The sequence below is a fragment of the Bos taurus genome, chromosome 1, assembly GCF_002263795.3.
Source record: "Bos taurus isolate L1 Dominette 01449 registration number 42190680 breed Hereford chromosome 1, ARS-UCD2.0, whole genome shotgun sequence".
NCBI classification, from domain to species: Eukaryota; Metazoa; Chordata; class Mammalia; order Artiodactyla; family Bovidae; genus Bos; species Bos taurus.
In genome coordinates this window covers 82,173,780-82,198,962 of record NC_037328.1, presented here as the reverse complement: position 1 = coordinate 82,198,962, position 25,183 = coordinate 82,173,780, and the positions used below count along the sequence as shown (strand labels likewise).

Below are 25,183 nucleotides of genomic sequence, written 5' to 3'. Positions count from 1 at the left end.
TACTAGTTTATTATTTAGTTTATTAGTTTGTATGTCATTTTTCTTTCTTGAAATCTCCTCCTAAGAAAGACTCAGAGACTGAGACCAAAATTTACAGCCACCAGCATTTGATTCCAGTACTCTTGCCTGGAAAATCCCATGGACAGAGGAGCATTGTAGGCTACAGTCCATGGGGTCGCTGAGGGTCAGACACGACTGAGCGACTTCACTTTCACTTTTCACTTTCATGCATTGGAGAAGGAAATGGCAACCCACTCCAGTGTTCTTGCCTGGAGAATCCCAGGGACGGGGGAGCCTGGTGGGCTGCCGTCTCTAGGGTCGCACAGAGTTGGACACGACTGAAGCGACTTAGTAGTAGCAGCAGCATTTGATAATAGGGATGGGACCTCAAGGTGGACTATGGGGAGAGAAACCTAAATCCCCAACCACAGAGAATGGTTGAATAACACATACCATCTTCACATGTTTCATACCCTGTAACTGTTCCTATTATTTGATGATATGGGAAACTGCTCACAACATACTATTAAGTAAAAAAAGTAAATGTATTATGTGAAATGCCCCCCAAAATACATCCTTCTTTCTCCTTCCCCAGAAATAAGACTGGAAGAATATACCTCAAAAAATCAAAAGTGTTTCTATTGGGGTGGTTGGATTTCAGTTCACGTTTATTTTTGTACACAACAGTGTTTTTCAAATTGTTTATGATAAACTATTTGGCATACCTCATATGAAAAGCAGTGGAAGGAACATTGTCTAGGTATCTGTTGTTTATCAGTAGTGATTTGATTAAAAAAAACTTTGAAAAACTGCAAGTTGCTTAGATTCAGAAACTGATCTCCTAAACTGGCGTGACTTGGTTTGGACCAGACGGTGGCCAGATGTGGGTCATAGGAGGAGTTGAACAGATTCTGAGTGTTCTTGAGAACTTTGGTTTTAATGTAGCAGATAAATAAGAGCTCAAAAAGGGATGTGTGTCTATTAGTTGCTCAGTCATGTCCGACTCTTTGTGACCTCATGGACTACAGCGTGCCAGGCTCCTCTGTTCATGGGGTTTTCCTGACAAGAATACTGGAGTGGGTTGCCATTTCCTTCTCCAGGGGATCTTCCTGACCAGAGATTGAACCTGGGTCTCCTGCATTGCAGGCAGATTCTTTACCATCTGAGCTACCAGGGAAGCCCCCCAAAACGATAGGTGATGTTTAATAAGAAGGAAAGGAAGCTTGCTGCAGAAAATCAGAGTGAAATTTATGGTTGTTAAGCAAGAGACCTGGATCATTTAAATTTTATTTGCTTTTCCAAAATGCTTTGATGACCTGAGACCAGTGTACATTTCCAGTAGAAAGGCTCATAGAAGAATAAGTATTTTGTGACTATTGACAAATACTTAAGAGTATTTGACTTTATCAGATAACTTATATTTTAAAATACATTTAAAATAACAAGAATGAAATTATAATCTTTAGCAACTTTTTTCTAATTAGGACCCAGTTTATGGAAAAGGAAAACTTGGAGAAATCCAGGGCCTTATTCTGGGAATGTTGGATACCTTTAACTATGAACAGGTAAGCTACTTTCTATTTCTAAGCCCATTCTAAGGTAGAAAGAAGCTATTCTTTTCTCTTTGCACCTATACTTTTCTTTAGAAATTACCATCTGTTTAGTGCAAGTTTGAAAGATTGAAGTGTATGACTTTCTAATTTTAAAATTTCTCTTGACCTTAATTAATTTATATTTTGTATACATATACACATATATTCTGGAATGTGTAATTGCAGCTTTAGAATTTATTTTACTCTTTTGATTCATGAGCGGTGGGACATAGATCTTGTTTTCCAAATGAAAAATATAAGAAACTTTCTTGGAAAATAATGGAATATAAAGGTATAACTCAAAAAAGGAAGGATCAGCGTGAGTATAGAAAAATTGTAGAATAAAATTAGTGTTCTTTTAAACATTCTGAAACAGTTAATCACTACTAACCAGAAATGGTCATTCAGTTCAGTTCAGTAGCTCAGTCATGTCCGACTCTTTGTGACCCCATGAATTGCAGCACGCCAGGCCTCCCTGTCCATCATCAACTCCCGGAGTTTACTCCGATTTACTCAGACTCACGTCCATCACGTTGGTGATGCCATCCAGCCATCTCATCCTCTGTTGTTCCCTTCTCCTCCTGCCCCCAACCCCTCCCAGCATCAGGGTCTTTTCCAGTGAGTCAACTCTTCACATGAGATGGCCAAAGTATTGGAGTTTCAGCTTTAGCATCAGTCCTTCCAATGAACACCCAGGACTGATCTCCTTTAGAATGGACTGGTTGGATCTCCTTGCAGTCCAAGGGACTCTCAAAGAGTTTTCTCCAACACCACAATTCAAAAGCATCAATTCTTCGGTGCTCAGCTTTCTTCACAGTCCAACTCTCACATCCATACATGACCACTGGAGAAACCATAGCCTTGACTAGATGGACCTTTGTTGGCAAAGTAATGTCTCTGCTTTTGAATATGCTATCTAGGTTGGTCATAAGTTTCTTCCCAAGGAGTAAGCGTCTTTTAATTTCATGGCTGCAGTCCCCATCTGCAGTGATTTTGGAGCCCCCCAAAATAAAGTTTGACACTGTTTCCCCATCTATTTGCCATGAAGTGATGGGACCAGATGCCATGATCTTCGTTTTCTGAATGTTCAGCTTTAAGCCAACATTTTCACTCTCCTCTTTCACTTTCATCAAGAGGCTTTTGAGTTCCTCTTCACTTTCTGCCATAAGGGTGGTGTCATGTGTTTATCTGAGGTTATTGATATTTCTCCCGGCAATCTTGATTCCAGCTTGTGCTTCTTCCAGCCCAGCGTTTCTCATGATGTACTCTGCACATAAGTTAAATAAGCAGGGTGACAATATACAGCCTTGATGTACTCCTTTTCCTATTTGGAACAGTCTATTGTTCCATGTCCAGTTCTAACTGTTGCTTCCTCACCTGCATACAGGTTTCTCAAGAGGCAGGTCAGGTGGTCTGGTATTCCCATCTCTTTCAGAATTTTCCAGAGTTTCTTGTGATCCACACAGTCAAAGGCTTTGGCATAGTCAATCAAGCAGAAATAGATGTTTTTCTGGAACTCTCTTGCTTTTTCCATGATCCAGTGGATGTTTCTTCCCTTAACCCGAAACTGCCTGTGGCATTAATTCTCAGTAAGAGCCAGCTTAGTGTACAAATTTTTCTTCATGTACTTCAAAGTGACTCATGAAGCCACCAAGGAAAAGTGCCATTTAGACATGTTAGATACAATGTCTGCTTTTTCAATAGAAGAAAAAGAAATTGAGTGACAGAGCTTTTCTTAGGGTGTTGTAAGAACTGCAGTTTTGTTAAGTAAGCATAGTGCAAGGAAGCTGATCCCCCTTCAGGCACAGATTCCGGGATGGCAAAAGGAAGCTGAATGCAAAACTGAAAGTTTTTACAAACTTTGGAAGAGGAAGAAAAGATGGAGTTGATTGGAAAGAATTAAAATAGACCATTAGAACAAAAAGTTCTGCATTATAGATAAAGTTTAAGGACAAGACTGTGTAGCAAGGAGGATGGACAGTATATCTTCCCCTTTGGGACCAACAGAAAAGAACCCAACTGCACATCAAAATGATACATCTGAATGTTGAGAATTAGATGTAGTGAGGCACAAAAATGGTATGGACCTAACGGAAGCAGAAGATACTAAGAAGAGGTGGCAAGAATACACAGAAGAGCTGTACAAAAAATATCTTCATGACCAAGATAATCATGATGGTGTGATCACTGACCTAGAGCCAGACATCCTGGAATGTGAAGTCAAGTGGGCCTTAGAAAGCATCAAAGCTACGAACAAAGCTAGTGGAGGTGATGGAATTCCAGTTGAGCTATTTCGAATCCTGAAAGATGATGCTGTGAAAGTGCTGCACTCAATATGCCAGCAAATTTGGAAAACTCAGCAGTGGCCACAGGATTAGAAAAGGTCAGTTTTCATTCCAATCCCAAAGAAAGGCAATGCCAAAGAATGCTCAAGCTACCGCACAGTTGCACTCATCTCACACAGTAGTAAAGTAATGCTCAAAATTCTCCAAGCCAGGCTTTAGCAATACGTGAACTGTGAACTTCCACATATTCAAGCTGGTTTTAGAAAAGGCAGAGGAACCAGAGATCAAATTGCCAACATCCACTGGATCATCGAAAAAGCAAGAGAGTTCCAGAAAAACATCTATTTCTGCTTTATTGACTATGCCAAAGCCTTTTGACTGTGTGGATCACAATAAACTGTGGAAAGTTCTGAAAGAGATGGGAATACCAGACCACCTGACCTGCCTCTTGAGAAACCTGTATGCAGGTGAGGAAGCAACAGTTAGAACTGGACATGGAACAATAGACTGTTCCAAATAGGAAAAGGAGTACATCAAGGCTGTATATTGTCACCCTGCTTATTTAACTTCTATGCAGAGTACATCATGAGAAACGCTGGGCTGGAAGAAGCACAAGCTGGAATCAAGATTGCCAGGAGAAATATCAATAACCTCAGATATGCACATGACACCACCCTTATGGCAGAAAGTGAAGAGGAACTCAAAAGCCTCTTGATGAAAGTGAAAGTGGAGAGTGAAAAAGTTGGCTTAAAGCTCAACATTCAGAAAACGAAGATCATGGCATCTGGTCCCATCACTTCATGGGAAATAGATGGGGAAACAGTGTCAGATTTTATTTTTGGGGGGCTCCAAAATCATTGCAGATGGTGACTGCAGCCATGAAATTAAAAGACACTTACTTCTTTGAAGGAAATTTATGACCAACCTAGATAGCATATTCAAAAGCAGAGACATTACTTTGCCAACAAATGTCCGTCTAGTCAAGGCTATGGTTTTTCCAGCGGTCATGTATGGATGTGAGAGTTGGACTGTGAAGAAGGCTGAAGGCCGAAGAATTGATGCTTTTGAACTGTGGTGTTGGAGAAGACTCTTTGAGAGTCCCTTGGACTGCAAGGAGATCCAACCAGTCCATTCTAAAGGAGATCAGTCCTGGGTGTTCTTTGGAAGGAATGATGCTAAAGCTGAAAGTCCAGTACTTTGGCCACCTCATGCAAAGAGTCAACTCATTGGAAAAGACCCTGATGCTGGGAGGGGTGGGGGCAGGAGGAGAAGGGGACAACAGAGGATGAGATGGCTGGATGGCATCACCGACTTGATGAATGTGAGTTTGAGTGAACTCCAGGAGTTGGTGATGGACAGGGAGGCCTGGCGTGCTGCAATTCATGGGGTCGCAAAGAGTCGGACATGACTGAGCGACTGAACTGAAGGAAACAATACTTTCCAAATACAGGGAACCTTAAATGACATAATGTGATAGCTGTGAAATACCTTTATGTGACTTAATGACAGATGTCACAGTCTTGAGTAGATTTAAATAGCTTTTAAGTGCTGATTGGAAAATGTGATCTCTTGCCCAAGGGAGATGAAAAATGAGTAATGACCATTAGCTTTTCCAGTGAAAAGTTAATGTGGAATATTGCTATGGATGCAGTTTGTATTTAAAAAATCAGAGTATTTTTTTAACAATTGTTAGAACTTTGAGCAATTCAAAGAGAGCTTATTATATGAGTGTTAATAAATAAGTAGCTTTGGGTTAATCCAGTCATCTGAAAGCCATCAGTACCAAATTAAGCCACAATGATGGCAGAGCACTCATTTCTCCATAGTAACTAGTGACAGCCTTTTAATAATTATTTTGAGACTCTTGATGTAGTACTTATCAGTACTTGTGCATTGAAGTTAACCAGTTAAGTCTGAGGTGCTTTGATGTTTATTTGATCGATTTTATGCCTTTGTAGTATATTCCAATTCAGCTGTGGTTGAAAATGAAGCAAGTGCAATTGAGAGACTCAATTGACTCATCCCCTCTGTCTCTCACTTTATAAACAACTTTTTGTTGATTTCTTTTTATTTTTGTCATTCATAGACCCTGCTGGAAACGACAACTAGCCTTCTAAACCAAGATCTCCATTGGTCATTGTGTAACCTGAGAGCTTCAGTTACCAGAGGACTGAATCCCAAGCAGGATTACTGCTCTATTTGTTTGCAGCAGTACAAGAGACGCCAAGAAATGGCTGATGAAATTATTGTCTTTAGGTAAGAGAGGGAAGGAAACGTAGTACATATGAGTGTGTACATGTATTGCCAGGCAGGAGCACACATAGACACACAGCCCCAGTCCGCCATTCTGGCAGTGAACAAAACAAGGCAGAGTTCCTGTTCTCTTAGATCTTATATTCTGCATAGGGATCAGGGGGAAAGAGTATTAGAGTGGTCAGGTCACAAATAAATACAGATAATGAGAGCTATGGAGAGAAATAATACACAGGGTAAGGGGATGGGAAAAAGTGTTCAGGGTGAGAATGCTATTTTAAGATATGATAATGAGGAAAGATATGTCTAAGAAAGTGACATTTGTGCAGAATGCGAGTGGTAGGAGTGAAGGTTAGGAATATATTTTAAGAGAAGAGCTAACTTGCTGATGTGAAGTGACAGGCAAAAACATCTTCAGCCCAAGCTACTGAATGAATGTGGTACTGTCCTCTAAAATAAGAAGGAACAGGCATAAGGACCTAGGGAAATCAAGAGTTTTGTCTTGGAGATGTTAGGTTTGAGATGCCTTTTAAACATTTAAGTAGGAATGTCAGGTAGACAGCTATTCTAGTCAGAGATATGTCCTGGAAATATAAATTTAGAAATCATCAGCATGTAAATGATATTTAAAGCCACAATGCAAAGAGAGAAGAAGTCTAGTGTAAAAGTAGAAGGTTTGATCTCAGGAGGAAACAGCTCATCCGGAATATATAGATAGAGGCAGTGTAAGATGGACTCTAGAGCCAGGCTTTAAACCTTGAGTTCAAACCTTTACCCTTCCACTTCCTAGCTATTCCAGTGAAGTTGCTCAGTCGTGTCCAACTCTTTGCAACCCCATGGACTGTAGCCTACCAGGCTCCTCCATTCATGGAATTTTCCAGGCAAGAGTACTGGAGTGGGTTGCCGTTTCCTTCTCCTAGCTATTAGACTTTGACAAATCATTTCATCTCTTTACATCTTAGTTTGTTTATTTGTAAAGAGGGATAATAATGGTACCTACTTGCTAGAGTTTTTGTGAAGATTAAATGAGATAATTTACATAAGACACTTAAAACCATACTGACATACAGTAAGCACTGTATAAGTGTTAGCTTCTGTTTTTACAGATAAAGATTGGTAGATTTGGTGATTAGAAGGGAAAGTATTTCTTATCACATAAAGAGCCCATTCATTCAACAACTATTTATCAAACACACTATGTGTCAGGTACTGTTAGAAGGGATAGGGTACTAGATGAACAAAACAAAGGTTTTGCTCTCAGAGTTTACACTCTAGTGAAAGAGATAGACAAGTGAAATGCCAGATAGTAAATAACAGGGTGGGGAAAAAAAAAAGCATGTTAAGTGAGATGTAGAGTGTCTGTGGGAGATGTTTTATGAAGAGTGGTCAGGGAGAACACCACTGTTAAGATGATTATGGACAGGTAGTTAAAAATGAATTAATTAATAAAAATGTAATAATTACCATGAGTAAATATGGTATAGAAGAGAGAGAACCCTGGGAACTAGTAATTTGTGAAGAGTTGTTAGGGAAACTTAAGTGACATTTGAGCAGAGACTTAAGGGAAGTTTCCATGCAATATTGGGGTAGAGTGCTCCAGACAGAGGATCAGCAAGTGCAGAAACCATGAGGCAGGTGCTTGGCATACTTCTCTGGAAGTGAGTGAGCAGGCTAGCATTGCCTGAGCAGAGTGAAGAGAAAATGATAAGAGATGACTTCAGCAGCCAAATCATGTAGGAACTAAATCATTATGAAGAATTACTCTTACTCTGATATGAAAAGCCATTGGATGGTTTTGAGGATAGGGTTGACACAATATAATCTATGTATTGAGGATCACTTTGACTGCTGTGGTGAGAACAGACTGCAGAATATCAAGGGTGAAAGTGGAATGACCATTTAGGCTAATCCAAGTGAGAGATCTCCAGGAGCATATTGGGCACCTACTGACCTGGGGAGTTCCTCTTTCAGTATCCTATCATTTTGCGTTTTCATACTGTTCATGGGGTTCTCAAGGCAAGAATACTGAAGAGGAACTAAAAAGCCTCTTGATGAAAGTGAAAGTGGAGAGTGAAAAAGTTGGCTTAAAGCTCAACATTCAGAAAATGAAGATCATGGCATCTGGTCCCATCACTTCATGGCAAATAGATGGGAGAAACAGTGGAAACAGTGTCAGACTTTATTTTTGGGGGCTCCAAACTTACTGCAGATGGTGACCGCAGTCATGAAATCAAAAGACGCTTACTCCTTGGAAGGAAAGTTATGACCAACCTAGATAGCATATTGAAAGGCAGAGACATTACTTTGCCAACGAAGGTCCGTCTAGTCAAGGCTATGGTTTTTCCTGTGGTCATGTATGGATGTGAGAGTTGGACTGTGAAGAAGGCTGAGCGCCAAAGAATTGATGCTTTTGAATTGTGGTGTTGGAGAAGACTCTTGAGAGTCCCTTGGACTGCAAGGAGATCCAACCAGTCCATTTTGAAGGAGATCAGCCCTGGGATTTCTTTGGAAGGACTGATGCTAAAGCTGAAACTCCAGTACTTTGGCCACCTTATGCGAAGAGTTGACTCATTGGAAAAGACTCTGATCTGGGAAGGATTGTGGGCAGGAGGAGAAGGGGACGGCAGAGGATGAGATGGCTGGATGGCATCACTGACTCGATGGACGGGAGTCTGGGTGAACTCTGGGAGTTGGTGGTGGACAGGGAGACCTGGCGTGCTGCGATTCATGGGGTTGCAAAGAGTTGGACACGACTGAGCGACTAAACTGAACTTAACTGAAGTGAGAGATGGCCCAAGATGATTGTAATGAAGTAAGCAGTGATGGGATTCTGTATATATTCTGAAGGAATAGCTGACAAGATCTGTTTATAGATTGTATATGAGGTATGAAAGAAGGAATAGTTTTCGGCCTGAGAAACTGGAAGGCTCTAGTTACTATTTAAAGGCTGGATGAGAGTGTGCATTGAGGGTGGGGTTTGGTGGAAATCAAGAATTTGGTTTGGGGCATGTTACATATATGGGAGAGGATAGAGAAAAGATTTTAAAGACTATCGAAGAGAGAAAAGTATTGACTTCTGAGGTGGTCCAACGTTTCAGGTTGGAGAAATGAGAAGGAATCAGTGAAGATGACTTAGAATTACGCTCAACGCTTACTTCTGGAAGTTCTATTTTGTAGCTTAATGTAATTAACAGGAAATTTCTTTGTAGTAATGATGTTAGAATTTACTGTATAGTAGTAACATTTTTGTGAATGCTTATAAATCAAATCATGACTCTCAAATTTGATGAGAAATACCACTCATGTCATTATCAAATGACTTATATAATTATTATTTTCCCCAGTTGACGTTGTTCAAACCATCTAAAGATGTTTCATAGTTTGAGAAATGAGCAGAAGTTCAACTCACCCCTGGGTAGTTTGTAGTCAGAGAACTGTGATGCTGTTGTACTCACAACTGAAGTGTACAAATACATGAGTCTGGATTTTGAAAAAGAGAGGAGAGCAACAAGTAAATCTCTTTTCTTATTTCTTAACCTATATACCCACCAATGCATTTCAGCTTACTGGAAATAATTATCACTTTTAAATACTAATACAACTTAGGTTTGTGATTTTATGATAATGAAAAGTGTCAATTGGTTACCTTCATTTTGCAGCTGTGGCCATTTATATCACTCGTTCTGTCTGCAAAGCAAAGAGTGCACCATAGAAATTGAAGGGCAAACAAGATGGACGTGCTACAAATGCAGCTCAAGTAACAAAGCAGGAAAGTTGAGTGAAAATTCATCTGAAGTTAAAAAGGGAAGGATAACCCCATCACAGGTAAAACTTGTTTTCATGTCAAGGTGGTGAGGGAAATGGCAACCCACACCAGTATTCTTGCCTGGAGAATTCCATGGACAGAGGAGCCTGGCAGGATACAGTCCATGGGGTTACCAAGAGTAGGACACGACTGAGTGACTGTCACTCTCACTCATGCAGATAGTCTTTTCTTAACAGTGTCTTTTAGACCTGGCCTCATTTTTTTTCAGGTCTTTTCAGGCCTCAGCAAATTTACTTAGTCTTCTGTTTCCTGCACCTTCCTCCATGCTGCCCTATCCTGTAGTTGACGTTAACATCACTTAGTGAAATGTTGAACCCATTGCTTTTTTCTCTCTGTTTTTGGCTTGAGAAACTGGAAGTCTGTAGTTGCGATTTATTTAGATGTGGAAGGTTAGAAGGGAGCATGCATTGGAGATGGGAGTATAGAGAAAAGAAAGGTTATAAAGATTATCGAAGATAGAAGGATTGACTTCTGAGGTGATCCAGCATTTCAGATTGGAGAAATAAGGAGCAATCAAAGATGATTTAGAATTATGTTTAAATCATCTAACTTATGCTAAATCTTTTCACTTTCATGCATTGGAGAAGGAAATGGCAACCCACTCCAGTGTTCTTGCCTGGAGAATCTCAGGGACGGGGGAGCCCGGTGGCTGCCGTCTATGGGGTCACACAGAGTCGGACACGACTGAAGTGACTTAGCATAGCATATGCTAAATCAATTAAACTTTGAATATTAAGTCAGAAGATAACCCAGGGAAAAAACTCTGACCTAGCTTCTCCCAGATAATAGTTCAAAGTTTCTGCACTCCTGTGGTAGCCACTAGTATCCATATTCATCCAGTAAATACAGAACCATGTGCCAGACACCATGTTAAATGCTAGAACAAGACATTTGTCTTACGGAGTTTGTATGACAACAAAATTATAAACAGATTTCCAGTAAGTGTTCTCCAGTTCTTTCTGACACCAATTACATGGTGTTTTTTCTATATTCAGTTCTGACACCAACTCTGTCAGTTCTCTGGGTTCCAACTGTATGCCCAGTTTTGCCATTCAGTTCTCATACCGACCACCAGAAATTAGTGTCAGACTTTATACATTTAAGGGTCCATTCCCAAGAGACTGTCCTTACTTCAGACACCAGTTACAAATGGGGTACCAGATTACATACTGTTCTATCTGACTTGACAAATTTAGGGGTCCCTATGATCCACTCCCCCAGGTTTAATAATTCAGTAGGACAATTCACAGAACTTGGGAACATGCTTTATGTTTACCTGTTTATTATAAAGGATAGTCAGGAATAGCCATATGAAAGAGATGCATAGGGCAAGGTAAGGGGGTGCCCGGAGCTTCCATGCCGTATCTTGGCATACCACCTTCCCAGTTATCGGTGTGCTCACCAACCCGGAAACTCCTTGAACCTCAACATTTAGGGGTTTTTATTGGAAGTTTCATTACCTAACCATGATTGATTAAATCACTGGCCATTAGTGCTTAGACTCAATATCTAGCCCCTCTCCCCTCTTCCTATATGGGGATGGGGGAAGGATTGGGAGGGAAGAACTGAAAGTTCCAAATCTCTAGTCATGGTTTGATCTTTCTGATGACCAGCTGCCATCCTGAAACTATGTAGGGGTCCCCAAGTACCAGTCATCTCATTAGCATTCAGAAGGCAGTCTATCACTCAGGAGAGTCTGAGAGTTTTAGGAACTATGTGATAGGAACCAGGGACAAAGACTGAATGATATTTTTTATTATACCACAAGTACTTACAGATGAACTGTGCTATAAAAGTAGATAATGAGCAGAGCTGATCTAGACATGAGATGTCATGGAAGATTTCTTCAAAGTGTTAGTTAGCTGCCCCCTAAGCAAAAAAAGAAGATAGAGTTTAAGCACAAGGATAGGCAGGAGGAGAAATATTCCAGGCAGAGGGAACAGTATATAGAATAAACAAAGCACCTCTGCAGGAACTAGACACTGAGTATGATTGGATCCAGAGGGTGAAAGAATGGTATTATATGAAATTAGTAAGTAAACAGGGACCATACTAATTATTTTTATGTTTGTGCTAAAGAAACAAGACATTGAAGGGCTTTAAAGAAGAATATATGATCAAAATAGTAGTTTTTTTTTTAAAGAATAGTGCTTTTAAAAGAACTGCAGTACAGAAAATGAATTGAAAGGAAAACAAGAATAGGTGAATGTAGGGAGACCCAAGAATATTGAAATTATTTTGTGGAAAGAAATAGTAACTTGTACTAGAATGGTGGAAGTTGGAATGGAGAAGAGAGCCATATGTGAGATGTGTTTGAGATGAGTACAAACATCAAAATAATTAATATGGTCCCTGTCTACCTCGCTAGCTTCATCTCATACTGCTCTTTCACCTTCTAGATGCAGTTATGCTCAACTTTTAATTCTATATTATTTTCTGCTTTACAACAGGTAACCTATATTTGAGAGGTAGAATTAATAGGACTTGGGATAATTAAATTGGTTGGTGATGAAGGGAAGACAGAGAGAAGAGTCAAAGATAGTACCCAGATTTCTTATTTGAACAACCAAATGGATGGTGGTACCATTTACTGAGATAGAAAGCAATAAATAAAGAACATACCTGAGGGTAAGACAGGAGTTAGAGATGTCTTCTGGATATACAGATGAAGATGTTCAATATGTTTCTGGATTGAAAATTTATTAGTCATCCAGTGCTTCCTTGTTCGCACTGGAAAGGAAAATCAGGAAAGGAAAGGAAAATCAGGTCCTGTGATTTCTAACATCTTTCCAAGCTGAATTCAAATGCAGATGTGGGAACCTTTATTTATGTAGACACCTAAGGCTTTGCATTTCGGTGTACTTCAGTTTTTTTCCCTCTTTCAGGTATATTCTGTTCATAAACAGATTGTGACTGAATGCATATTATCAATTAATTTTTTTTCTTTCTTTCTAGATAGCCCCCAGAGGCTAAAATATGCCTTTTTTTCCTTTTTAAAAAAATAGTTGTGTATGCAGTTATATATTTTAATACATAATTTACAAACAGTAAATTCACTTCTGCAAGTTTTGACAACTTCCTTTACAATCAAGACATAGAACAATATTACCACGTCCCTCAAAAGTCCCCCATAGCTCTTTGTAGTCAACCTCTCTTTTCACCCTCCAACCCCTGGCAACCACTGATCCATTGGGAGTTATTTAATACCAGGTGAGATAAAGATTGAAGTTCTTTCTTTTGAATGAAGGTATCCATTGAATTGCCTTTGTACCTTAATCAAAACCCAGTTGACCTTGTATATGTAGGTTTATTTCTAGACTTTCTGTTCTATTCCATTGATCTATATATCTGTCCTTGCTCCAAGACTGTGTCTTTATAATAAATCTGGATCAGATTGTGTGAGGCCTTCAAGTTTGTTCTTCTTTCTAACATTTGGCTATTCTACTTGCTTTTCCATATAAAGTAAAAAATCACCTTGTCAGTTTCTCTCCAAGATATTCATGCTGGGATTTTATTAGGATTGTGTTGACTATGTAGATAAATTGGGGGAGAGTTGACGTCTTAATGATATTGAGTCCAATCCATTAACATGGTATAGCTCCAATTTATTTAAATTTTCCTTGATTTATTTCATCAATGTTTTGTAGTTTTTGGCATATAAATCTGGCATATGTTTTATAAGGTTCATGGGGAGGGAGGAGGGAGGAGGGTTCAGGATGGGGAACACATGTATACCTGTGGTGGATTCATTTTGATATTTGGCAAAACTAATACAATTATGTAAAGTTTAAAAATTAAATAAAATTAAAAAAAAAAAAAGGAAAAAGTTCAAAGAGCTAAAGCAATTTTAAAAAGGAATAAAGTAGGAGGAATTCCTTCCTGACATGAAGATCTTGTACGTAGCCACAATAATGTAGACTGTATGGTATTGGCTTTGTTACAAATGGGATTAAAAAAAAATTATTTTCTTACTTGGAAATTAAGAGCTTTAAAAATTTTAATTTGTCATAGATATCTTGTAAAATATAATAAAAGTAAATGTTAGAAAACAAACCCCAAAAAAAAGTATTTAATGACTTGATATTACATATCTTACTGTTTTATATTTCAATTTCTAATTGTTCATTGCTAAAATATAGAAATACAATTTATTTTTGCATACTGACTTTGTATCTAGTGACCAGTGGCCTTACTAAGCTTACTTATGAGTACTTTTTTGTATATTTTTTGGTATTATCTACATAATCATATCAAATGCAAATAATGATTGTTGTATTTGTTTGTTTCCAGTGTTTCTTTTTCTTGCCCTATTGCATTGGTCTCTAGAACACAATTGAATAACAATGGTGAGAATCACAATTGAATAACAATGGTGAGAATAGACATCCTTGTCTTGTTACTGATTGTAGGGGGAAGTATTCATTTTTCATTATTCAATATAATGTTAACTGTAGGCTTTTGGTATGTAACCTTTGTATCATGTTTAGGATGTTCCCTTTTACTCCATGTTCTGTTGAGAATTTGTTCCAAGAATGGATGTTGAATTTTGAAGACATTTGTACTACATTGGTTGCCGTGTTCCCATATCTGCACACCCCACACAAGAAAGTAATCTGTTTCATTGACTTTCCTCTTGCCTGCTCTCAGAACATTGAGAGAAGGGAAATTATTTTGAAATTGGATCTGTATGTCAAAGGAAGCTTCATTTCTGAGGTTATCCTATTCTGCAGGGCAGAGGAAATGAGTCCAACCTTTTCATTTCTTTAGGAAACTCCAGTGGGATTACTGATCATCATCTTGAAAATCTGTTTGATGCTTCCTAATTAATAAAGGAAAATAGAAGGAGAACTATTTTGGATTCCTTATATTTTCTAGCTGTCTGTCTCCTTTGGTTTTCTTAGTAAGATTTTGTAAAAGGATCTAGTGGGTTGGTAATGGAAGGAAACAGAAGATGAAATTTATCAAATATATGCTTTAGATATGAATATGATAATCTTCACAACAACTTTAGCTGAAGGAACTGTATGTAGCTCAGAGAAGGAGGACCAGTATTTGAAATCAAGTTTTTAAAATCATCATCACTCTGTTTTCCTTCTTCCTAACTGTTCTCTTTTTAGTATTCTGACTTTATTGAAATCTGGTAAAGGTTATTTTTAAAGTTCAGTTTAGTTGCTTAGTCGTGTCTGACTATTTGCAACCCCATGGAATGCAGGATGTCAGGCTTCCCTGTCCATCCCCAACTCCCAGAGCGTACGCAGTCAGACTTGTGTCCATCAAGTAGGTGATGTCATCCAACCATCTCATCCTCTGTCTTCCCCTTCTCCCTCCACCTTCAATCTTTCCCAGCATCAGGGTATTTTCCGATGAGTCCGTTCTTCACATCAGGTGGCCAAAGGATTGGAATTTCGCTTCAGCATCAGTCCTTCCAATGAATTGATTTCCTTTAGGATTGACTGGTTGGATCTTGCAGTCCATGGGACTCTCAAGAGTCTTCTCTTGAGAAGTTCACAGTTCAAAAGCATCAATTCTTCGGTGCTCAGCTTTCTTTATAGTCCAACTCTCACACCCATACATGACTACTGGAAAAACCATAGCTTTGATTGGATGGACCTTTGTTGGCAAAGTAATGTCTCTGCTTTTTAATATGCTGTCTAGGTTGGTCATAGCTTTTCTTCCAAGGAGCAAGTGTCTTTTAATTTCATGGCTGCAGTCACCATCTGCAGTGATTTTGGAGCTCCCAAAAATAAAGTCTCTCACTGTTGCCATTGTTTCCCTTTCTATTTGCCATAAAGTGATGGGACCAGATGCCATGATCTTAGTTTTATGAATGTTGAGTTTTAAGCCAACTTTTTCACTCTCCTGTTTCACTTTCATCAAGAGTCTCTAGTTCTTCTTCACTTTCTGCCGTAAGGGTGGTGTCATCTGCATATCTGAGGTTATTGATAATTCTCCTGGCAGTCTTGATATTCACCTTATGCTTCATGCAGCCTGGCATTTCACATGATGTACTCTGCATGTAAGTTAAATAAGTAGAGTAACAATATACAGCCTTGACCTACTCCTTTCCCGATTTGGAACCAGTCTGTTCTTCCGTGTTCGTTTCTAACTGTTGCTTCTTGATCTGCATACAGATTTCTCAGGAGGGTAGGTGAAGTGGTCTGATACTCCCATCACTTTAAGAATTTTCCACAGTTTGTTGTTCTCCACACAGTCAAAGGCTTTGGCGTAGTCAATAAGGCAGAAGTAGATGTCCTTCTGGAACTCTCTCGCTTTTTTGATGATCCAACGAATGTTGGCAATTTGATCTCTGGTTCCTCTGCCTTTTCTAAATCCAGCTTGAACATCTGGAAGTTCATGGTTCATGTATTGTTGAAGCCTGGCTTGGAGAATATTGAGCATTACTTTGCTAGTGTGTGAGATGAGTGCAATTGTGTGGTAGTTTGGACATTCTTTGGCATTGCCTTTATTTTTTAAAGTACAATGATACTATGTTGACTGTGCTAACTTGAGATTTCTTACCATTGTATGAACCATTCACATTTTTAATTGTAAGAAAATTTTAAATGAAGATACTAATTCTATACATGATGGTTTTTATTAAGCTTAATTTCATGAGAGTTCTACTTTGCTCTTTCTAATTTCCTTCAAAAATCTGTCACCCTTGGTTATTAAGTTCCTAATCTGTGCATGGAGAGAAACAGAGGTGTGTGTCCCAGTGACTCCAAAATCAAGCTGAGACTGCCAGTCAGCTTCCACCTGTTGCTTTCTGTCCTCAGTAAATAACTGAATACATTTGAAACTTTTCACTGCCTTTGTAATATGATCCTTCTGTCAAATAGCTTTTTATTTCATCCTTTTCCAAGACTTGAGATGATTGACTTTTTACTTCTTCAGTTACTGACTCTTATTCAACAGGATACAAGTGACCCTCAGACCTGTGGTTTTCTTGGATAAAATCTTTTTTCTTGCCTCTTTCATTTCTGTTTTTCACAACTGATCAATATATATCAGCCATAACTCTGACATGTCAATTTTCTCCCAACAGTTCTACACAGGCATGATTGGATTTATTCTCCCAGAAAGTCTGCTTTCCTCTATAACAAGTTCTTTATTCTTTGCCAGGAAATGTAACAGAAATGACTCAGATTTCTTTCTTTCTTCCCTTATTATCACTCCCTCTCCCCTTAGGTTTACAGTAGGCCAATCGGGATATAGGTCCAAAGAATAGACCTTGCAAGTTGAATTTTCTATTTTGTATCCTCATATATAACTCACAGATAAAATACGTTTGAGAAACTAATTTCAACTGAAATACTCATCCTGCTTTTATCTTAGATTATTCTTTTATTAAATTTAGAGTAGCAAATAACCACCTGTATTGGCACTGATTAGCATTAGAAGAAATTAACTTACTATTATTCATTTTAAAAATAATAATTCTTGGCCAGCAGGCAGCTTAATATAAATTCAAAGAAATATAATGAAAATGTACTAGATTTTAGTTTTAACATTAATTAACAGGGCAGAAAGTGAAGAGGAACTAAAAAGCCTCTTGATGAAAGTGAAAGTGGAGAGTGAAAAAGTTGGCTTAAAGCGCAACATTCAGAAAACGAAGATCATGGCATCCGGTCCCATCACTTCATGGGAAATAGATGGGGAAACAGTGGAAACAGTGTCAGACTTTATTTTTGGGGCTCCAACATCACTGCAGATGGTGACTGCAGCCATGAAATTAAAAGACGCTTACTCCTTGGAAAGTTATGACCAACCTAGATAGCATATTCAAAAGCAGAGACATTACTTTGCCAACAAAGGTCTGTCTTGTCAAGGCTATGGTTTTTCCTGTGGTCATGTACGGATGTGAGAGTTGGACTATGAAGAAGGCTGAGTGCCGAAGAATTGACACTTTTGAACTGTGGTGTTGGAGAAGACTCTTGAGAGTCCCTTGGACTGCAAGGAGATCCAACCAGTCCATTCTGAAGGAGATCAGCCCTGGGCTTTCTTTGGAAGGAATGATGCTAAAGGTGAAACTCCAGTACTTTGGCCGCCTCGTGCGAAGAGTTGACTCATTGGAAAAGACTCTGATGCTGGGAAGGATTGTGGGCAGGAGGAGAAGGGGACGACAGAGGATGAGTTTGCTGGATGGTATCACTGACTCGATGGACGTGAGTCTGAGTGAACCCCAGGAGTTGGTGATGGATAGGGAGGCCTGGCGTGCTGTGATTCATGGGATCACAAAAAGTCGGACACGACTGAGCGACTGAACTGAACTGAACTGAAAGCTCTTGACAGCTGAAAGCTCTTGTTAGCTCTTGTAAGCTAACACATTATTATGTGCCAGAAATATTCCAATTGTTATTTCTCTTAAAACTTAAAAAACTGAGAGCACACACAAAAAAGAAAGCTACAGGCCAATGTCACTGATGAACATAGATGCAAAAATCCTCAACAAAATTTTAGCAAACAGAATTCAGCAACACATCAAAAAGCTTACACACCATGATCAAGTAGGGTTTATTCCAGGGATGCAAGAATTCTTCAATATATGCAAATAAGTCAATATGATGCACCATATTAACAAATTGAAAGATTAAAAGCCATATGATAATCTCAATAGATGCAGGAAAAGCCTTTGACAAAATTCAGCACCCATTTATGATTAAAACTCTTTAAAAAATGGGACATATAAGGAACCTACCTCAACATAGTAAAGGCCATATATGACAAGCCTAGAGCAAACATTATTCTCAATGGTGAAAAACTGAAAGCATTCCCCCTAAGATCAGGAACAAGACAAGGGTGTCCACTTTCACCACTATTATTCAATATAGTTCTGGAAGTCCTAGCAACAGCAATCAAAGAAGAAAAATAAACGGAATCCAGATCAGAAAAGAAGAAGAAAAGCTCTCACTGTTTGCAGATGACATGATACTGAACATAGAAAACACTAAAGATAGTATCCAAAATTACTAGAGCTAATCAGTGAATTCAGCAAAGCTTCAGGATACAGAATCAATACACAGAAATTATTTGCATTTCTATATACTAGCAGTGAAAAATCAGAGAAATTAGGGAATCAGTCCCATTCACCATTGCAACAAAAAGAATTAAATATCTAGGAATAAACGTACCTTAGTAGACAAAAGAATGGTACACAGAAAATTATAAGACACTGATGAAAGAAATCAAAAATGACATAAACAGATGGAAAGATATTCCATATTCCTGGGTAGTAAGAATCAATATTGTGAAAATGACTATATTACCAAATGCAATCTACAGATTCAGTGCAATCCCTATCAAATCACCAATGGCATTTTTCACAGAACTAGAACAAAAAATTTCACAATTCATATGGAAACACAAAAGACCCTGAATAACCAAAGCAGTCTTGAGATGGAAGAGTGGAGCTGGAGGAATCAACCTTCCTGATTTCAGATTATACTACAAAGCTACAGTCATCAAGACAGTATGGTCTTGATGGAACAACCAGAAATAAACCCATGCACCTATGGGTACCTTATTTTGACCAAGAAGGCAAGAATATACAATGGTGCAGAGATAGCCACTTCAATAAATGGTGCTGGGAAAACTAGACAACTACATGTAAAAGAATGAAATTAGAACACTTCCTAACACCATACACAAAGAGAAACTCAAAAAGGATTAAAGACCTAAATGTAAGACCAGAAACTATAAAACTCATAGAGGAAAACATAGGCAGAACACTCGAAGACATAAAGCAAGATCCTCTATGACCCATCTCCTAGAGTAATGGAAATAAAACAAAAATAAACAAGTGGGACCTGATTAAACTTAAAAACTTTTTCACAGTAAAGGAAACTACAAACAAGGTGAAAAGACAACCCTCACAATGGGAGAAAATAGTAGCAAATGAAACAACTGACAAAGGATTAATTTCCAAAATATACAAGCAGCTCATACAACTCAATGCCAGAAAAACAAACAACCCAATCCAAAAGTGACCTAAAAAAAGACCTAAACAGACATTTCTCCAAAGAAGACATACAGATGGCTAACAAACACATGAAAAGATGCTCAGTATTGCTCATTATTAGAGAAATGCAAATCAAAACTGCAACGAGATGTTACCTCACACCAGTCAGAATGGCTATCATCAAAAAGTCTATAAACAATAAATTCTGGAGAGGGTGTGGAGAAAAGGGAACCCTCTTGCACTGTTGGTGGGAATGTAAATTGATACAGCCACTATGGAAGACAGTGTGGAAATTCCTTTAAAAACTGGGAATAAAACCACCATATGACCCAGCAATCCCACTCATAGGCATATACCTAGGAGGAAACCAAAATGGAAAAAGACGCATGTATCCCATTGTTCATTGCAGCACTGTTTACAATAGCAAGAACATGGAAGCAACCTAGATATCCATAGACAGATGAATGGATACAGAAGTTGTGGTACATATACCCAATGGAATATTACTCAGCCATAAAAAGGAATCATTTGAATCAGTTCTAATGAGGTGGATGAACCTAGAGTCTATTATACAGAGTAAAGTAAGTCAGAAAGATAAATACCGTATTCTAATTCACGAATACGAAATCTAGAAAAATGATACTGAAGAATTTATTTACAGGGCAGCAACAGAGAAACAGACATAGAGAATAGACTTATAGACATTGTGAGAGGGGAGGAGAGGGTGAGATGTATGGGAAGAGTAACATGGAAACTTACATTACCATATGTAAAGTAGATAGCCAACAGAAATCTGCTGTATGGCTCTGAAAACTCAAACAGGGGCTCTGTGTCAACCTAGAGGGGTGGAATGGGGAGGGGAATGGAAAGGAATTTCAAAAGGGAGGAGATATATGTATAACTATGGCTGATTCAGAGAAGGCAGTGGCACCCCACTCCAGTACTCCTGGAAAATCCCATGGGCAGAGGAGCCTGGTAGGCTGCAGTCCACGGGGTCGCTAAGAGTCGGATGCGATTGAGCGACTTCACTTTCACTTTTCACTTTCACACATTGGAGAAGGACATGGCAACCCACTCCAGTGTTCTTGCCTGGAGAATCCCAGGGACGGGGGATCCTGGTGGGCTGCCGTCTATGGGGTCGCACAGAGTCGGACACGACTGAAGCGACTTAGCAGCAGCATGGCTGATTCATGTTGAGGTTTGACAGAAAACAGCAAAATTCTGTAAAGCAATTATCCTCCAATAAAAAATTAATTTAAAAATAATAAATTTTTTAAAAAACAAGAGCATTTAGAGACTAATTAGAAAGTCTTATTATGTATAGCTTGATATCTTTTTCAGATTTGGATATATCATCCCTTTTCAGTAAATGACCAGATACAGCAGTCAAATATCAGAGTTTTTTGTTTTTTCCGGTAAGAGATAAATATGCAAAGAAGAAGGGGATTGAAAATAAACATATAGATGCCTAGTCATCCTTAACAATCGCAGAAGGAGAGAATGAGAAGAAGCTGATACTTTCCCTGGTACTTGGAGTTTGTTTTATTTCTTGGTTTTTAGAATTGTATAAGAAAATGTTTGATTTTGGGGGATAAATCTACACATAATGTCAGATGGAAGTATTTACAACTTTGAAGAAATTATTCAGTAAATGACATTTGTTAATGCTCACTGGTCATAATTTTCTGTTAACCATTGTACATTGTTTATTCATCCCAGTATAAATTGGAGATTTGTTTTACATGCTATTTAATGAAATAGGAAAACTGGTATTAAGGCCCTGTTTTCATTTCTCTGTTTTCACAGAATGTTAGCTCACTGTTATGTTAGATTCAAATGAAATTCTAAAAAATGAATTTTGAAGATAGAAGCATTTCTCAAAAGAGTACCTTCTAAATTAAACTTACAGATGAAATGAATATTAATATGTCTCAGAAGTACAGAGAGGTGATAAATAATCCTAATATAAATGCATCTTTTTGAGGAGACTTATGCTCATTTTCCAATATTCTTGTTATTATATACTAGTATTAAGTGATTCATTACTTCAGCTCATATATAATGTATACCTTGTTATTCATTTGCTCAGTTGTGTCTTGCTATGGACTACAGCACACCAGGCTTCCCTGTCCTTCACTATCTCCTGGAGTATGCTCAAACTCATGTCCATTGAGTCAGTGATGCAATCCAACTATCTCATCCTCTGTTGTCCGCATCTTCTCTTGCCCTCAATCTTTCCTAGCATTAGGGTCTTTTCCAGTGAGTTGGTTCTTCGTGTAAGGTGCCCAGGGTATTAGAGCTTCAGCTTCAGCATCAGTTCTTTCAAGGAGTATTCCGGGTTGATTTCCTTGCTATCCAAGGGACTGTTAAGAGTCTTCTCCAATGCCACAGTTCAAAAGCATCAATTGTTTGGCACTCAGCCTCCTTTATGGTCCATCTCACATCCGTACATGACTACTGGAAAAACCAAAGCTTTGACCAGATGGACGTTTGTGGGCAAAGTGATGTCTGTGCTTTTTAATATGCGGCCTAGGCTGGTCATAGCTTTTCTTCCAAGGAGCAAGCATCTTTTATTTCATGGCTGCAGTCACCGTCTTCAGTGATTTTGGAGCCCAAGAAAATAGTTTGTCACTGTTTCCCATTGTTTCCCTTTCTATTTGCCTTAAAGTGATGGGACCAGATGCCATGATCTTAGTCTTTTGAATGTTGAGTTTTAAGCCAACTTTTCACTCTCCTCTTTTACCTTCATCAGGAGGATCTTTACTGCCTCCTCACTTTGTGCCATAAGGTGTCATCTGCTTATCTGAAGTTATGGATATGTCTTCCAGCAGTCTTGATTCCAGATTGATCTTCATCCAGCCCAGCATTTCCCATGATGTACTCTACATATAAGTTAAATAAGCAGGGTGACAATATACAGCCTTGATATACTACTTTCTCAATTTTGAACCAGTCTGTTGTTCTATGTCTGGTTCTAATTGTTGCTTCTTGACCTGCATACGGATTTCTCAGGAGGCATGTAAACTGGTCTGGTATTCCTATCTCTTGAAGAATTTTCCACAGTTTGTTGTGATCCACACAGTCAAAGGCTTTAGCATAGTCAGTGAAGCAAAAGTAGATGTTTTTCTGGAATTCCATTGCTTTTTCTTTGATCCAGCAAATGTTGGCAATTTGATCTCTGATTCCTCTGCCCTTTGCAAATCCAGCTTGTACATCTGGAAGTTCTTGGTTCACATACTTTGAAGCCTAGCTTGAAGGATTTTGAACATTACCTTCCTAGTATGTGAAATGAACACAATTGTGTGGTAGTTTGAACATGCTTTGACATAGTGGAATTGGAATGAAAACTGACCTCTTCCAGTCCTGTGGCCACCATTGAGTGCTTCACTTTAACAGCATCATCTTTTAGGACTTGAAATAGCTCAGCTGAAATTCCATCACCTCCACTAGCTTTGTTTGTAGTAATGCTTCCTAAGGCCTACTTGATTTCATACTTGAGGATGTCTGGCTCTAGGTCAGTGACCACACCATCATGATTATCTGGGTTATCGAGACCTTTTTTGTACAATTCTATGTATTCTTGCCACCTCTTTTTGATATCTTCTGGTTCTGTTAGATCCATACCGTTTCTATCCTTTATTTTGTCCATCTTTGTATGAAATGTTCCCTTGGTATCTCTGATTTTCTTGATGAGATCTCTAGTTTTTTCCATTCTATTGTTTTCCTGTATTTCTTTGCGTTGTTCACTTAAAAAGGCTTTCTTATCTCTCCTTGCTATTCTTTGGAACTCTGCATTCAAATGGGTATATCTTTCCTTTTCTCCTTTGCCTTTCACTTTTCTTTTCTCAGCTGTTTGTAAGGCCTCCTCAGACAACCATTTTGCCTTGTTGAATCCCTTTTTCTTGGGGATGGTTTTGGTCACCACCTCATGTACAGTGTTAAAACCCTCCATCCATAGTTCTTCAGTAGCATATTGGGCACCTACCCACCTGGGGAGTTCATCTTTCAGTGTCCTATCTTTTTGCCTTTTCATACTGTTCATGGAGTTCTCAAGGCAAGAATACTGAAGTCGTTTGCCATTCCCTTCTCCAGTGGACCACATTTTGTCAGAAATCTCCACCATGACCCATTCGTCTTGGGTGGCCCTACACGGCATGGCTTAGTTTCATTGAGTTAGACAAAGCTGTGGTCCCTGTGATCAGATTGACTAGTTTTCTGTGATTATGGTTTCAGTCTGTCTGCCGTCTGAGGCCCTTTCTCAGTGCCTACCGTCTTAGTGGGGTTTCTCTTACCTTGGACATGGGGTATCTCTTCACAGCTGCTCCAGCAAGCGCAGCCACTGCTCCTTAGTTTGGATATGGGGTATCTCTCCACGGCTGCCACTCCTGACCTTGGATGTGGGGTATTTCCCCTTGGCCGCTTGCTGCTCCAGCGCCACGCAGACGCCACTCAGGCGTCAGCAGTATGTGAACTGTGAACTTCCTGTTGTTCAAGCTGGATTTAGAAAAGGCAGAGGAACCAGAGATCAAATTGCCAACAATTGCTGGATCATCAAAAAAACAAGAGAGTTCCAGAAAAACATCTATTTCTTCTTTATTGACTATGCCAAAGCCTTTGACTGTGTGGATCACAAGAAACTGTGGAAAATTCTGAAAGAGATGGGAATACCAGACCACCTGACCTGCCTCTTGAGAAACCTGTATGCAGGTCAGGAAGCAACAGTTAGAACTGGACATGGGACAGTGGACTGGTTCCAAATCAGGAAAGGAGTACGTCAAGGCTGTATATTGTGACCCTGCTTATTTAACTTATATGCAGAGTACATCATGCAAAACGCTGGGCTGGATGAAGCACAAGCTGAAATCAAGATTGCCGGGAGAATACAATATACTAATGCATATATATGGAATTTAGAAAGATGGTAACAAGATTGCTGGGAGAAATATCAATAACCTCAGATATGCAGGTGACACCACCCTTATGGCAGAAAGTGAAGAAGAACTAAAGAGCCTCTTGATGAAAGTGAAAGAGGAGAGTGAAAAAGTTGGCTTAAAGCTCAACATTCAGAAAACGAAGATCATGGCATCTGGTCCCATCACTTCATGGGAAGTAGATGGGGAAACAGTGGAAACAGTAGCAGACTTTATTTTGGGGGGCTCCAAAATCACTGCAGATGGTGACTGCAGCTGAGAAATTAAAAGATGCTTACTTCTTAGAAGGAAAGTTATGACCAACCTAGACAGCATATTAAAAAGCAGAGATATTACTT

At 38.9% G+C, this 25,183-nt stretch overlaps 1 protein-coding gene across 6 annotated transcripts in view; it reads left to right on the top strand.

Annotated features, from left to right (window-relative positions):
• VPS8 (VPS8 subunit of CORVET complex) overlaps positions 1-25,183 on the top strand; it is a 291,024-nt gene that overhangs the window by 207,787 nt on the left and 58,054 nt on the right. For all 6 annotated transcript variants that reach the window (XM_024995281.2, XM_024995278.2, XM_024995290.2 and 3 more), the window contains 3 exons: positions 1,485-1,565; positions 5,964-6,133; positions 9,790-9,955. In XM_024995281.2, coding sequence (XP_024851049.1) covers positions 1,485-1,565; positions 5,964-6,133; positions 9,790-9,955 — 417 coding nt within the window. The remainder of the gene's footprint in view (positions 1-1,484; positions 1,566-5,963; positions 6,134-9,789; positions 9,956-25,183) is intronic.